The 16,915-nt window shown below is 46.2% G+C and overlaps 1 protein-coding gene across 2 annotated transcripts in view; it reads right to left on the bottom strand.

Moving 5' to 3' along the window:
- The window catches only part of SLC9A5 (solute carrier family 9 member A5), a 241,337-nt gene that overhangs the window by 131,077 nt on the left and 93,345 nt on the right, over nt 1-16,915 (bottom strand). For both annotated transcript variants that reach the window (XM_068260279.1, XM_068260280.1), the window contains exon 4: nt 2,618-2,696. In XM_068260279.1, coding sequence (XP_068116380.1) covers nt 2,618-2,696 — 79 coding nt within the window. The remainder of the gene's footprint in view (nt 1-2,617; nt 2,697-16,915) is intronic.

The following is a 16,915-nucleotide window of genomic DNA, read 5'->3' as shown; positions in this document are numbered from 1 at the left end:
AGCAACTGGGAGGGGTGATCAGGACACAGGACAGTTGGAACTGTGTCTCATGCTCCCCGTCACCTCCTTTCAACCAAAAAGATGGCTGCCATCAAGAAATCGAACATTTGCCTGTTCTTTTAAAACAGTGTGGGTAAGAGATTATATTACCTATCTATTTTATTTAACATAACTAATGTAACTTAACCCCCTTGGCGGTACGAAACATTCCGCCAGGGGGCAGCGCAGCAGTTTTTTTTAATTTTTGTTTTTTTTTAAATCATGTAGCGAGCCCAGGGCTCGCTACATGATAGCCGCTGCTCAGCGGCATCCCCCCGCCTGCTTCGATCGCCTTCGGCGATCTCCGATCAGGAAATCCCGTTCAAAGAACGGGATTTCCTGGAGGGCTTCCCCCGTCGCCATGGCGACGGGGCGGGATGACGTCACCGACGTCATTGGGACTCCAGATCCACCCCTCGGCGCTGCCTGGCACTGATTGGCCAGGCAGCGCACGGGGTCTAGGGGGGGGGGCCGCGCGCCACAACGAATAGCGGCGATCGGGCGCACGGCGGCGGCGATCGGGGTGCTGGCGCAGCAAGCAAAGTGCTAGCTGCGTCCAGCAAAAAAAAAATAATTATTTAAATCGGCCCAGCAGGGCCTGAGCGGCACCCTCCGGCGGCTTACCCCGTGTCACACACGGGGTTACCGCTAAGGAGGTTAATGACAGTATGTTTGTTTAGGCTGGAGTTCCTCTTTAACTTTGTTTCACTTTTGCAGGAAGCACTGCAAGGGTTACTGTATGGGCCTAGGCAGAGCTCTCCTGCAGTCTATTCAGATGGTGCCTTAGGGCCTGTTTCCACTACACGCAGATTCTGGATGCAGAAAACTGACTCCATTGAATGCCTATAGGAAATCTGCATCAGAAAAATCGCGTTTAGTGGAAACAGGCAATAGGCTTTTATTGGAGTCAGTTTTTCTGCATCCAGAATCTGCGTGTAGTGGAAACAGAATTCTGGCCTTTTTTTGTTTTTTTTCCCTGTTCCCTAGCAATTCCCCTTGTTTTCCCCCTGAAGGTGTGCAGTGTGGTCTGGTGCAGCCTGGAACACTGGTGTGGGTCGTGGGGAGTCCGGGACCTGGAGTTTTTTCTGCCTTGTCACTGCTTGGCCCCGTAGTCTGTACATGTACAGGCCTTGTGAAGTGCACCCCTGCTGCCCAGGAGATCGGGGCTCCAGTGAGGTAGGAAGACACAGAGGCTGATCGGGAAACCTTTGGCCTCGCTGGATGCCGGCTCCATCCATCCATCCACCGGCTGCTGCTGCTCCACCACGGCAGGGACACCTCTGGTTCAGCCCCTTCATGATGCCAGCCGCTAAACCGGAAGTGAGGGGCGCCACAGCCGAATGCTTCTGTGACAACCAGATTATCTTGACCAGCTTTGCCGAATGCTACTTAGGAGACAGAAATGAACACTACTGCACCTTCTGAACTGGAACACCTTGGCCAGCACTGCCAGATACTGCAGCACTGCCAGATACCAGATGTCAGCAATCAGGATCCTCAGCAGCATCATTCATCACCGCAGGTTTCTCTCATGAAGAACTGGGTCATCACTGCTGAACCTTCGCCTCCCTATGTCCCCCTCCCCCCATGTCTCCTTAGGGATGACTGATGATTGCCAAGTGCAACTGGCGCCGTAGTAGTATGGCAACCTTGGCTCTTGGCTTTCAGACATTATTACCCCCCCCCCCCCCCCCCCAATCCTTCCAGAACCTGTATGAGCCAAAACAATCCCGGGTACAACCCGTTTGTACTTGGCAAAATAAATGATTCTGATTCTATTCACAGTTTCTGATAATAACTAATTAGACTCTTTGATCTAGCTAAACAAACACAGAACACAGAGGAGAGAATCTCTCTAGCAACTATATGCAGAATAAAGACTTTTCATTGTGTGCTGTGCTTGAGTTCAGGTCCCCTTAAAGAGTACCCGAGGTGGGGTTCTGACAATGCTATCCGCTCACAGAGGATGGGTCTGCCTATACTACCCAGCCTCTGTTGCTATCCAGATCCCCCCTGCACTCTGCTATCCCCCATAAATCACAGCCGCGCTGTCGACACGCAGTGTGTCGCAGCGGGCTGTGTTTACCTATGTACTGTCATTCTCGGCGCTCCCCCCGCCTACTGCATAGCTCCGGTCCCCGCCTGCATCCTTTCCCTCCCCGCTGATTGGAGGGAAGGGACGCGGGCGGGGACCGGAGCTATGCAGGAGGCGGGGGGATCGCCGAGTCTGACACTACAGCGGTAAACACAGCCCGCACAGTGCGGCTGTGATTTATGGGGGATAGCAGAGTGCAGGGGGGGGATCTGGATAGCAACAGAGGCTGGGCTGTATAGGCAGACCCAGCCTCTGTATGCGGATAGCATTGTCAGAACCCCACCTCGTTTTCTCTAAGGGAGTGATAAAGCAATACCGAACACTGCTAATAAAATTCCCAACATCTAGAAGATGTTATGGACTGCTGTGGCTACAGTAATAAATGTGTTCTTTTGGCTTCTGTACGTGCTGCTCCCATATCACAGTCATTGTATCTCCGGTGTGCCTGTAATAAGTTTGTGAATGAGTTCTTGAGTTACTCACCCACTCCTTTCATGTAGTCTGTAGCCTGGACGTTGTGCGGTCCCATCTCAACAAAAGAGTTAAACACCTTGTATAACACCTACATAATGCAACAAAACAGCAAAGTTAAAATAAAGCACCATGACACATTCATAAAGTATCGCTGCATGCAAACTCTTCACAGGTACAGAAAGTAATAATAAACCTGTGCGGCGAACAGCAAAATGTCAACAACAGGCAGAAACAGCTACTTGTTAATTAGGGACAAAGCAAGACACATAACTGGTACAAACTCAGGATATGACTTCATAGGAAAGTGACTTGATTTCCATTCTATTCTGCGTCACTGAACTGTTATGAATATAAATATTTATAAATATATACAGTATATACCGTATTTTTCGGACTATAAGACGCTCCTGACCATAAGAGGAGGACAAAAACCAGGAAGGAAATATATACTAAACCTGCTGCATCCATGGTGAAGGGGCATCTTGTGGATTATGCCCCCTTTGTACCGCATCCCCCTTGTACCTCTTGTGTCTCCCTGTGTCGTCCTCTGTCCCCCTTGTGTCCCCCTCTATGCCCCTCTGTGTCTCCCTTGTGTTCTTCTGTGTCCTCCTCTGTCTCCCTTGTGTTCTCCTGTGTCCTCCTCTATGCCCCTTTGTGTCTCCGTGTCCTCTGTTTGTCCCCGTATGCTCTTCTGCATGGGCACAGTGCAGGGAGTCCCCCTACATTGTGTGTGTGTGTGTGTGTGGGGGGGGGGGGGGGGGGGGGGGGTTGGAGGTTGGTATTGGCAGGCATTCATAAGTCAGGAACTCCCTGCATTTGGACGATAAGATGCAGTGACTTCCTTACCCCCCCCCCCCCCCCACACACACACACACACACACACACGCACACACACACTTTTGGGGGAGAAAAAGTGAGTCTAAAGCTGGCCACTAACGGTCCAATTTCTAGCGAAAAATCGTTTGAGCGATCAGAAATTCTGATCGGACGAAAAATCGTTCACTACACCATCAACTAACCAATCATTGCTTCCTATCTATCACAACCACCAAGAAAATCCAAATTTTCGTTCGACGAAAATTCATTCGGGCGACATTTTTTTCACTCGTTCATAATCGATTGTGTCCACCAATGGAGATTATTTACAACCAATCCGATCAGAATTTCTGATCGCTCGAACGATTTTTCGCTAGAAATTGGACCGTTAGTGGCCAGCTTTATAGTTCAACAAATATGGTGAATACATCTTAATACAATTTAATTACATTAGCAAAACCATCTATGCGCCTCTTTCTGTTTTTCAATTACATGTAAGTTGCAGACAAGTTAGTTCAGATAATAAATAGGAGTTTTTTAGGACAACAACGTGATAAAACGTAGTTTTTAGTTAACACCATAGAACAGCATAATACATGAATAGTTTCTCATAAAGTCCATCTGTGGTGATAGGAGATCACATGTTTGGTGCATCCATTCTTTAAAGCGGATCCGAGATGACTAACTATAACAAGTAACTTGTCTATATGTCTTATCTAAAGTTTAGATAGTTTACACAGCAAATGTAGCTGCACACAGCTTTAATAGAATATGATTATTTCTTCCTGTGATACAATGACAGCAGCCATGTTGTTTGTAAACATTACACACAAGCAGGCTTATCTGCATCTTGCGCAAAAAAAACCTAATCCCCCTCCTCCTCTGCCTCTGAAATCTCTGGCTAGTAACACCTCCCCCTCCTCCTGCCCAGACTGAGCTCCCATGAGTCCTTGCTACAGTGCCAAGGCTCTCTGAAAACCTGTGGGCGAGGCTTGTTTAGTTTATAGGGAATTAGAGTATTAAAACAAAAACAAAAGTATTTGGCCGCCTTCCGTTAGCTCCGAGATCAATTAATGGGTAACAACGTTCCCATTCACTGATCTAAGTCCCCGGCAGAAAAACCGACGGCCTCTTATCAGAGACAGCTGTACTCCTGCACCAAAAAAAGTTTCCCGTCCTCCTAATGCTTTCTGGAAGCGAGAGCGTTCTCTTCCAGGACTTTTTGACTGTGGCCATCTTGTGGCCAAATAGTAAAACTACACCCACATGCATTTTTTATTAAATAAACACATAATCTTACATTTAAAAATAACTTTACCTCCCACACCAAAAATTACCCAAATACAATTAAAAAATAAAAAAATGACAATTAAAAACAACAACAACAAAATAAATAGTTACCTAAGGGTCTGAACTTTTTGAATATGCATGTCAAGAGAGTATATTACTATAATTTTTTCATTATAAGCTTGTAAATAGTGATGGATGCAAATTGAACAAATGCACCTCTATTTCCAAATAAAATATCGGCGCCATAAATTGTGATAGGGACATAATTTAAGCGGTGTAATAAACGGGACAAATGGGAAAATAAAATACATGGGTTTTAATTACGGTAGCATGTATTCATTTCAAACTATAATGGCCTAAAACTGAGAAATAATGAATTTTTTCCATTTCTTTCTTAATCGTCCTGTTGAAATGGATTTAGAATAACCAGTTCGGCCTATCTGGACGAGCTTCCTCGTCCATATAGGCACTGCTGCTGCCGCCGGCTGGTGCGCGCGATCAGGTGCACCCCCGCGCGTGCTCCCGCTGCCTGCCGCTAGCCCCCCGATCAGTGAATGGGAATATAATTCCCATTCACCGATCTAACTTCCCCGCAGAAATACCGACGCTTTCTCTCCAGAGAGCGCGGTATTTCTGCCCCCAGGAAACTTCTCCCAAGCATTTTAGTTCCTGGATGCGAGATTGTTCGCATCCAGGACTTTTTTCACTGTGACCATCTTGTGGCCAAATAGTAAACTGCACCAACATACATTTTTAATAAGAAAAAAAAATATTTTACATTTAAAATTAGCAGTTTCCCTCCCACACCATAAATTACCCACATACACTTTTTTTTATAAAAAAAAAAATACAATAAAAAAAAAAAAAAAAACAACATAAATAGTTATCCAAGGGTCTAAACTTTTTAAATATGCATGTCAAGAGAATATGTTATTATATTATTTAAAATTATAAGCTTATAAATAGTGATGGATGCAAATTGAAAAAATGCACCTTTATTTCTAAATGAAATATCGGCACCATAAATTGTGATAGGGACATTGTTTAAACGGTGTAATAACCGGGACAGATGGGCAAATAAAATACATGTTTTAATTATGGTAGCGTATATTAATTTCAAACTATAATGGACAAAAACTGAGAAATAATGAATTTTTTTCATTTCTTTCTTAATCTTCCTGTTAAAATAGATTTAGAAAAAAATAATTCTTAGCAAAATGTACTACCCAAAGAAAGCCTAATTAGTGGCGGAAAAAACAAGATATAGATCAATTCATTGTGATAAGTAGCAATAAAGTTATAGGCGAATGAATGGGAAGTGAACGTTGCTCGGATGCATGAGATTTTCAGACTGCGGTGCTGAACCGGATAAAATAATTCTTTATAAAATGTATCAACCAAAGAAAGCCTAAATGGTGGCAGAAAAAAACAAGCTATAGATCATTTCAGTGTGATAAGTAGTGATAAAGTTATAGGCGAATGAATGCGAGGTGAACGTTGCTTGGATGCATAAGGTGAAACAACACTGTAGGCTGAAGTGGTTAAAGCTTATTATGATGTTGCGTATCTTTTAGAGCAGAAAGGACGTTATGAGTTCAGGTCCACTTTCAGAATACGACTAGCAACATTGGAGTGGTAGAACTCAACTATTAACCTAAAATAAGGCAGTAGATCAAGTTGGGTGCTTCAATTGTACCCGTGGCGACAGGTGACATGATGAGATAAACGTGTATGTGAAGGGCAAAACATTAATAACAAGGCTGTTTTACTTGTTTTATTTTCCTAACCCCTCTTTCCCACCAAGACGTTGCGTTTTAGGGGACGTTATGGTCGCATAATGTGCCCCTAACGCAACGCATGGTGGTGTTGAAGTTGGATGTCAGATTGAGCTGCGTTATGCGGCTCTTCGTGCGCTGTTTTCGTTCTATACTGATAGAACAGCCGCTCCAAGATAGTGATGGGACTTCCGGATCTTTTCAAGGATTCGGATGATTCGAATCGGATCATTGAAAAGATCCGGATCTTTGAACTGAATCATTTGAATCATTTTACTAGGGAAGCAGGAAGCAGGGGTGAAATGACTAGCAGGACAGGACTTTCCCTGCACTGTACATTCTGTATGTTCCTGTTTCTTCCAGACAGACATCCACTGTGAACCGAATTGTTTATTGTGATGATCCGGATGATTCGACTCACAATAAAGATCCGGATCAAATGAACAATTCATTCATGATCCGGTTACGTCACCACAGTGCAGTGAATATTAATGAGCCATGTGGCTAGTCACTGAGCATGTGCAAGCAGTCTAACACAGCTAAAACCGCGTATAACGCACAGCATGCTGCACTTTCATAGAACGTGCAGTGTTACAATGTAACGCAACGTGGGCACTGTGAACAGCTCATTGATTTTTCATTACTGTGAGTTGGGCTGCGTTACAGGCTGCTCTAACGTGCGCCTGTAACGTCCCACTGTGAAAGCAGCCTAAAAGAGTTATTTTTTAGGCATGGAAGTGAAAGCTTCTGTCTTTTTGTACCTTGGTGGGAATATAGTAAAGATCACAGATAAGCAAATTACAGCCATAAAGTTTTCCTGGCAGAATATAACTCCTGAGGGCAGAGGAGAGATAGAAAAAGGTCAATAGTTCTGTGTATTTTTCACTTTGGGACACTTAATAGAATCTGATCAGAGATAATAGAACATTCATTCCACTTTGCAAATAATTAAATATGAAATAAAACCATGGGGTATCTAGAAAATAAGTCACTTTAAGGAGTAGGAGGACAAATACAATTGTTTATCTCATCAGTTTATTTTCACCTCAGGTTCACTGTCAGAGTAGAGTTATTTAACTGAGAAAAATATGGCACACCTTACAGCTTTGAGTAGAGCCCAGAGAACTTCTATACTATTTTGCGAGGCCCGCTGCAAGCTGGTATTATTATTATTGATTATTATTATTTATTAGATTTATATAGCGCCAACATATTACGCAGCGCTGTACAATAAATAAGGTTACAGACAATGATAACAGGGGTGACAGAACAATACAGGTAATAGACAATAGATACAACAATACAGGTAATAGCAAAAAGATACACAACACAATGCAGACAGTAGTACAATGCCAGATCATAAACTGGAGTGGTAGTGGTAACAAGTTCTAAATTCTGGGTAAAGTGCACACAGTCAAGTATGATACACAAGTGGAGAGGGCCCTGCCAAATGCTTACAATCTAGAGGGAGGGGTTGGTGACACAAAAGGAGGGGGTGCAGCAAGAAGTTATTGGCAGAAAGGATTAGGGCAGTGTTGATTTGATGTAGGCCTTCTTGAAGAAGTGAGTTTTGAGTGCTTTTTTGAAGGTGTTGAAGGTGGGAGCGAGCCTGATGGGCAGTGGGAGAGAGTTCCACAGGATGGGGGCAGCTCTAGTGAAGTCCTGCAGTCGTGCATGGGAGTGTGAGATGCGTGGGGTGGTTAAGAGGAGGTTGTTGGAGGAGCGAAGTGGGCGGCCGGGTGTATATCTGCTGACCAGGTTAGAGATGTAGGTTGGGCAGGACTTGTGTAAGGATTTGTAGGCCAAACATAGGACCTTGAAGCTAATTCTGAAGTGAATTGGAAGCCAATGAAGGGATTTGTGTAGGGGAGTCGTGGAGACAGAGCGGTGGGAGGAGTAGATGAGGCTGGATGCTGCGTTCATGATGGATTGTAGGGGGGCTATGCGGTTTTGAGGGAGGCCGGACAGGAGTGAGTTGCAGTAGTCCAGGCGGGAGATGATGAGGGCATGGACAAGGAGTTTGGCAGTGTCTGGGGTCAGGAAAGGCCGGATCTTGGAGATGTTGCGTAGGTGGAAATAGCAGGCCCTAGCTACGGTTTGGATGTGGGAGGTGAAGGAGAGGGCAGAGTCCAGGGTGACACCCAGGCAGCGGGCTTGTGTGGTTGGGTGAATGATTGTGCCATTGACAGTGACGTAGAGGTCAGTGGGGGGTGAGGCAGCACGGGGTGGGAAGATTAGGAGTTCAGTCTTATTCAGGTTTAATTTTAGGAACCTGGCAGACATCCAGGATGAAATAGCCGAGAGGCCAGAGGATACCTTCTCCATGGTGGTGGTGGAGAGGTCAGTGGTATGGAGGTAAATCTGGGTGTCATCTGCATATAGGTGATATTTGAAACCCAGAGAGGAGATGAGTTTTCCGATGGAGGTGGAGTAAATGGAAAACAGCAGGGGACCAAGAACAGAGCCTTGGGGGACCCCAACTGAAAGTGGGATGGAGGTTGAGGAGGAACCATTGAAGGAGGTCTTGAAGGAGCGATTTGAGAGGTAGGAGGAGAACCATGCTAGGGCAAGGTCTTGGATACCCACAGATTGCAGGGACTGGAGTAGCAGGGCGTGATCGACAGTGTCGAATGCTGATGAGAGGTCTAGGAGGAGAAGGATAGTGTATTTTCCTTCGGCCTTGGCAAGCGTGAGGTCATTGACGACCTTGGTGAGGGCAGTCTCGGTGGAGTGGCCTGGCCGAAATCCTGATTGTAGGGGGTCAAACAGGGAGTTGGAGTCAAGGTAATGGGTCATGCGTTGGTGGTAAGTAAAGTTTAGGGGGACCTCGACACTCCCAAGGTCCCCTTCTGTTTTTTTGTTGGATTTTGGGGGATTTTTTTTAAGAGCAGCTGGCTGAGAAAGGTGCTAGTGGAGTTCCAGGGGTGAACCTGTATGTGGTGTTTTTTGGTCTACTCTATATACAAACAAAGCAGCCATCAGCCGTCAGGGGCACTGACACTGCAGTGAGTGAGCCAGCTACAGCGGACTTTCTATACTGGGGCACCACCTATATCTGGCTACAGGATGCCTATACTGGGCCATCACCAATACCTGGCTACCTATACTGGTGCGGGAACCACCTATACCTAGCTACCTATACTGGTGCACCACCTATACTTGGTTACCTTTACTGAGGGCACCACCTGTACCTGGCTACCTTTACTGAGGGCACCACCTGTACCTGGCTACCTATACTGGGACACCACCTATACTTGGCTACTTATACTGGGGCGGCTATAGCTTGCTACTTATACTGGGGGCACCTGTACCTGGCTAACCTATACTGGTGCACCACCCATACCTGGCTACCTATACTGGGGGCAACTATACCAGGCTACCTATACCAGGGCACCACCTATAGTTGAATACCTCTACTGGAGCATCTGTATCTTGCTCGCCTATACTGGGGCACCTGTATCTTGCTGGCCTATACTGGGGCACCAGCTATAACCAGGCTACCTATACTAGGGCACTACCTATAGCTGGCTACTTATACTGGGGGAAGCTATACCTGGCTACTGATACTGGTGGCACTTATGCCTGGATACCTATACTGGGGGGGCATCTATACCTGGCTAGGGCAGGGGGACGAGCTGAGACAGAAGGGGACAAGAGGTAACACAGGGGGATAAAAGAAGCACAGGGGGAACAGAGGCGGACAAAAGACGCACAGGGAGAAAAGAGATGAGACGGGAACCTGAGGGCACACAGAGGGACACAAGAGGCAGAAACTGAGGTGAGACAGAGGGGGACAAAAGAGGCACAGGAAGAAAGGAGGGGGACAAAAGAGAACGGAGAAAGGATAAAAATGGACCTAAAAGTCCCTATCTCATTTGTTAACCGGGGACTACCTGTATTTTGGCTCCACCCACAACATGCCACTTTTTGCCGCATCACGCTGTGCATGCCACTTTCTTCAGTGTTGGAGCCATGCACATTTTTCGCCGCAGCGCACTTTGCGCACGGACATGGGGGTGGGGTAGCTAGTGGGTGGGCACAGCAACCAGTGGGTGGGCCCTGGGAGGGGGGGGGGCCTGATGATGTGTGAGGGGCCCCAAAATTTCTGGTGGCGACCCTGTATACAAATATTTACTTTACAGCTTAGCTGTGCATTAACCGTAAATATCTCCCTGAACCAGGTTATGTAGTGCTTACTCCATCTGAGCCAGCTGAAAAGCTGTCATGAAACATTTGGCAACACAAAATGAGACACATCTAACACAATTTCTCTGAAATATGTTAATATATGAACACTATTAGGCATTAAAAAACACTAAAACTTTTTTTCATGGGAGTTTAATTTGTACAAATCATATAGTAAAAAGAATCAACAAATTTCTAGAAAAAAAGAAATAGACTCAAAAGGTACTAAATAAAATAAGGTAATCAAAATCAATTTCAGATTTGCTTCCGAGTACCTGTTGAGTGAAGACTTGCATCTTCAGTGTTTTTCACTATTCTACTAGCACTAACCAATTAAAATACCCCCCCCCCCCCCCCCCCCCCACACACACACACACACAGATTCCCTCCTTACCCCGTTCCTCCTTCCAGATATTCGAGCACTTTCAGCGGAATGACTTACCACCTTCGCGTTCCAGACACCGGAGCGCTGCATCACGTGCCACGGGTCTCCACCTTCAATGCTGCTCACTGTGCTTCCTGATTAGCGGAAGCCAGTGAACGGCATTGAAGGCGGAGAAGTCTTGTGAAACGCAGCGTTCCGGTGTTTGGAAAAGTGGAAAGTCACTCCCTGCAAGGCTGCTGCTGACAGTGCTCCAATATCTGGAGGGGGAGCATGGAAGGAGGGAACCCAAGTGAGGGAGGGGGGTCTGCCCACCCCTGCTGCTCCTCCTGTACTGGGGACACCTATACTATCTACACTGGGGCAACTATACTACCTATACTGGGGATACCTATACTAGGGCAACTATACTACCTATATGGGGGCAACTATACTACCTATACTGTGGCAACTATACTACCTACCTATACTGGGGGCAACTATACTACCTACCTGTACTGGGGGCAACTATACTAGCTACCTACACTGGGGCAACTATACTACCTATACCGGGGGCACCTATACTAGGGCAACTATACTACCTATACGGGGGCAACTATACTACCTATACTGTGGCAACTATACTACCTACCTATACTGGGGGCAACAATACTACCTACCTGTACTGGGGGCAACTATACTAGCTACCTACACTGGGGCAACTATACTACCTATACCGGGGGCACCTATACTAGGGCAACTATACTACCTATACGGGGGCAACTATACTACCTATACTGTGGCAACTATACTACCTACCTATACTGGGGGCAACTATACTACCTACCTGTACTGGGGGCAAGTATACTAGCTACCTACACTGGGGCAACTATACTACCTATACCGGGGGCACCTATACTAGGGCAACTATACTACCTATACTGGGGACAGCTATACTAGGGCAACTATACTACCTATACTGGGGGCAACTATACTACCTACCTGTACTGGGGGCAAGTATACTAGCTACCTACACTGGGGCAACTATACTACCTATACCGGGGGCACCTATACTAGGGCAACTATACTACCTATACCGGGGACAGCTATACTAGGGCAACTATACTACCTATACTGGGGCAACTATACTACCTATACTGTGGCAACTATACTACCTACCTATACTGTGGCAACTATACTACCTACCTATACTGGGGGCAACTATACTAGCTACCTACACTGGGGCAACTATACTATCTATACCGGGGACACCTATACTAGGGCAACTATACTACCTATACTGGGGCAACTATACTACCTATACTGTGGCAACTATACTACCTACACTGGGGACACCTATACTAGGGCAACTATACTACCTATACTGGGGCAGCTATACTACTTACCTATACTGGGGGCAACTATACTAGCTACCCATACTGGGGCAACTATACTACCTATACCGGGGGCAACTACACTAGATACCTATACTGAGGAAACTATACTACCTATACTGAGGCCAACATACCTAGTTACCTATACTAGGGAAACTATACTACCTAGACTGGAAGCACCTATACTAGGGCAACTATACTACCTATACTGGGGCATCTATACTACCTATACTGGGGGCACCTACACTAGCTACCTATACTGGGGCAACTATACTACCTATACTGGAACAACAATACTACCTATACTGGGGGCAACTATACTACTTATACTGGGGCAAGTATACTACTTATACTGGGGACACCTATTCTACCTATACTAGGGGACAGTTATACTACCTATACTGGGGGCAACTATACTACTCTCCTCAAAAAACCCTCCCTGGACCCAGATGCAATGACCAGCTACAGACCTGTCTCTAACCTCCCCTTTCTGGGCAAGCTAATTGAAAAAGCTGTATACCTCCAGCTAGAAGCCAGAATCCTACAAAATAACAGTTATGACCCATTCCAGTCTGGCTTCAGGAAACACCACAGCACTGAAACTGCCCTCATCCAAATATGCAACCACCTGCTCATGGCAAGAGACAGAGGAGAGTGCTCGATCCTCATACTGCTAGACCTTTCTGCAGCCTTTGTTACAGTTGACCATGACATCTTGATAAACAGGCTACAGGAATACTGCGGCATTGATGGCATAGTTCTTCAGTGGTTCCAATCCTTCTTGAGTGGCAGAACCCACAAAGTGTCTATGGGGCCCTTCCTGTCCACCCCTGTATCACTTAAGTATGGGGTGCCCCAGGGCTCAATCCTCTCTCCCCTGCTTTTCACAATTTACATGTTACCGCTTGGAAAACGAATCCAAAAACATGGCCTGACATACCACTGCTATGCAGACGACACCCAACTATATCTTTCCTTCAAGCCTGGTGTGACAGACCCAACTCTAACTATAAACGCCTGCTTACGTGAACTACAGCAATGGATGAATGACAACTGGCTGAAACTAAATGCAGACAAAACTGAAGTCCTTCTGATTGGAGGGCAGAGCATGATAACAAAACAACTTAACTTGCAGTCTTCACCACTGGGAATAGGAGGCACGGATCTACGCAGCTCTGATCATGTGCGTAGCCTGGGAGTTCTAATTGATGGGATTTAAACGTCAGAACTCAAATCTCTGCTGTGGTGAAATCATCCTATTTTCACCTGAAGAACATTGCAAAAATCAAGCACCTCATACCCCCAGAAGATCTGCCAACCTTAGTCCACGCCTTCATCACATCCCGACTGGACTACTGCAATGCTCTTTACACTGGCCTTCCAAAAAAGGTCTTGTACCGACTACAGCTGATACAGAATACTGCTGCCAGACTGCTAACCAACCAACCCCGTCACTGCCACATAACGCCAGTCCTGCACTCCCTTCACTGGCTACCTATAGAATGGAGGGTCCTATTCAAGATCGGCCTACTGACATTTAAATCCCTGAATAATCTAGGCCCTGGATACATGAAAGATATGTTACAGCTGCGTAGCAATCCCCGCATTCTCAGATCCACAGGTTCTAATAATCTAGTCATACCCAGAGTCCACTTGGAAACTTTTGGTCCCAGAGCCTTCTGTCATGCTGCCCCTACGTTTTGGAACTCCTTACCTCAACAGATCAGGACAGCCCCATCCCTGGACGTGTTTAAATCCAGACTGAAAACCCACCTGTTCAGTTTGGCATTTGCAGAAATATAACTTTTGTTGTGTGAATACTTCATCCTACTAATTACTGAATCTGAGAGAGCCTAAGCGCTTTGAGTCCTATGGGAGAAAAGCGCTATAGAAATGTTATTGTACTGTATTATTGTATATACTTATACTGGGGCAACTATACTACTTATACTGGGGACACCTGTACTACCTATACTAAGGCAACTATGCTACCTATACTGGGGGCAACTATACTACCTATACTGGGGGCAACTATACTACCTTTACTGGGGAAACTATACTACCTATACTGGGGCAACTATACTTGCTACCTTTACGGGGAGGCAACTATACTAGCTACCAATACTAGGGCAACTATACTACTTATACTTGGGGCAACTATACTAGCTACCTATACTGGGGCAAATATACTACCTATACTGGGGGCAACTAAACTAGCTACCTATTGTAAGGATCCCTCCTGTCGGTTGCAGTGGAGCTGCAACCGAACAGTTTTGCTTTCTCTGCTTGCATTTGGTTGCTTAGTTTTGATTGCATTTGCAAGGAGTCTCATTGCCATCTGCAATCACTCTGCAGTTCAGAGCAGCTCAGGATGTTGTCATGAATCAGCCTATGGCTTGCTGCAGTTGCACTGCAGCCAGACAACTATGGATTTCTTACATGCATGTGGTTGCATGATTTGGCATGCATTTGTAATGAGAGTCCTTTCCATTCACAGGCAGCTTGCAGCCTTCAATCAGTCAGGACTGCATGATTACCATCCAGCTGTGTGGGAATTTGCATGTCTGCTCTCATTGGCTGGTGTCCATAGAAAATCCTGCTTCCCTTCTCAGACCTCGCCCGACATAGCATTCAGTTTAGCCATAGTTGATTGCTAGGTTACTGGTGTGAAAGTTGTATTGTATTGTATTGCATTACTTTGCCTTGCCTGCCTGGACGTTCACTGCACCTGCGGGGGTACAGTGAAGTCTTTTCCCATCCTGATAGTTTGGAGACTGCCTTCACCACGTTGGTGACCGGTAGTATTCCTGCTTGTTCTGTTCCTGTGGACGTGACTGTAGCAGCAGTTGCTATTAGTTACAATCCTGCTGGTTTGTCTTGTCCGTGCCAGTGTGGATGTATGCTATTGCTGGGGTAGCAATTAGATTGGCAAGCATTCCATCTGTCTGTCTGGTGTCTGTCTTTGTTACTCAGTGTGGTGGACATCAGAGGCTCAGTGCTGCGGTCGCACTGAGCAACCAGTGTGTCTTGTCAGTTGGCAAGCATTCAGTCTGTCTGTCTGTTGTCTGTCTTGTTACTCAGTGTGCTGGACATCAGAGGCTCAGTGCTGCGGTCGCACTGAGCAACCAGTGTGTCTTGTCAGTTGGCAAGCATTCAGTCTGTCTGTCTGTTGTCTGTCTTGTTACTCAGTGTGCTGGACATCAGAGGCTCAGTGCTGCGGTCGCACTGAGCAACCAGTGTGTCTTGTCAGTTGGCAAGCATTCAGTCTGTCTGTCTGTTGTCTGTCTTGTTACTCAGTGTGCTGGACATCAGAGGCTCAGTGCTGCGGTCGCACTGAGTAATCATTGTGTCTTGTCTATTTGTGGCGGTTATCGGAAGCTCAGAGCTGCGGTCGCTCTGAGCAATCTTGCTCCCTTGATCATAGCTCTTGGTGTGATCTGTGTAACTTCCTCCACGAGAGCATTCTGCTCTATTGCCTGATATCACCCAGCTGCATAGTCTTGTTTGCTCTGGTGGTCCTCTGGCTTTCTCTGCCTCAGCTACTATATCTTGTTAAGACCTGGGGGTAACCGAAGTCAGGAGACATATTCAGTGTCCTGGTCAAGTGGGGGCTTGTCTGTAGGTGAAGAAGTGGGCCGAGCTCAGTGCTGCGGCAATTTATTGGGGTATAGTGGCTGAAAGAAAGCAGGAAATATGCCAGGTATTACACCTATACTGGGGCAACTATACTACCTATACTGGGGGCAACTATACTACAGTACTTATACTGGGGCAACTATACTACCTATCCGGGGGCAGCTATACTAGCTACCTATACTGGGGGCAACTATACTTCTTATACTGGGGCAACTATACTACCTATCCGGGGGCAGCTATACTAGCTACCTATACTAGGGGCAACTATACTTCTTATAATGGGGCAACTATACTAGCTACCTACAGTATAGTGGGGCAACTATACCTGGCTACCCTATACAGGGGGCAACTATACTTGGCTACCTACCTACCTATACTGAGGGTAAAATTATAAGGTGCCGTGCGAACATTCCAAATCGGGGGGGGGGGGGGAGCGCATCACAAGTTTTCTTCAGACAGCAAAATGCCTAGAACCGGCCCTGCGGAGGCCAGTCTACCACTCCCCAGCCGGTAAAGTTCGGGCATCAGCTCCAGTGCCCTATCCACCACCGATAACTCTGCCACCTTACTGCTGAGCGGTGACGCCCGGTAACACCACCACGGTTAATTGACCCATTTCAGTCACCTGTGGCCTGCAGGAGATAATGTATTTAGCAGGAATTATGCTGCAGCAGCAGAAAGTTTCTTAAATGCTTGGAAAATGAAACCCAATGTGATGATTTAGGGCACAGTTATAAAAGTACAGCCGCTTTTCACAAGAATTTTTTTAAGACCATGAACTGTGAGGTTAAGTTTGGCTTTCATTCCAGGCAGAACAAGGTCTCCTAATTCACACTTCTTTCACATTAGC

Source organism: Hyperolius riggenbachi, chromosome 11 (assembly GCF_040937935.1).
Source record: "Hyperolius riggenbachi isolate aHypRig1 chromosome 11, aHypRig1.pri, whole genome shotgun sequence".
NCBI lineage: Eukaryota > Metazoa > Chordata > Amphibia > Anura > Hyperoliidae > Hyperolius > Hyperolius riggenbachi.
The sequence above is the reverse complement of the archived record's forward strand: the minus strand, read 5'-3'. Positions and strand labels throughout refer to the sequence as shown.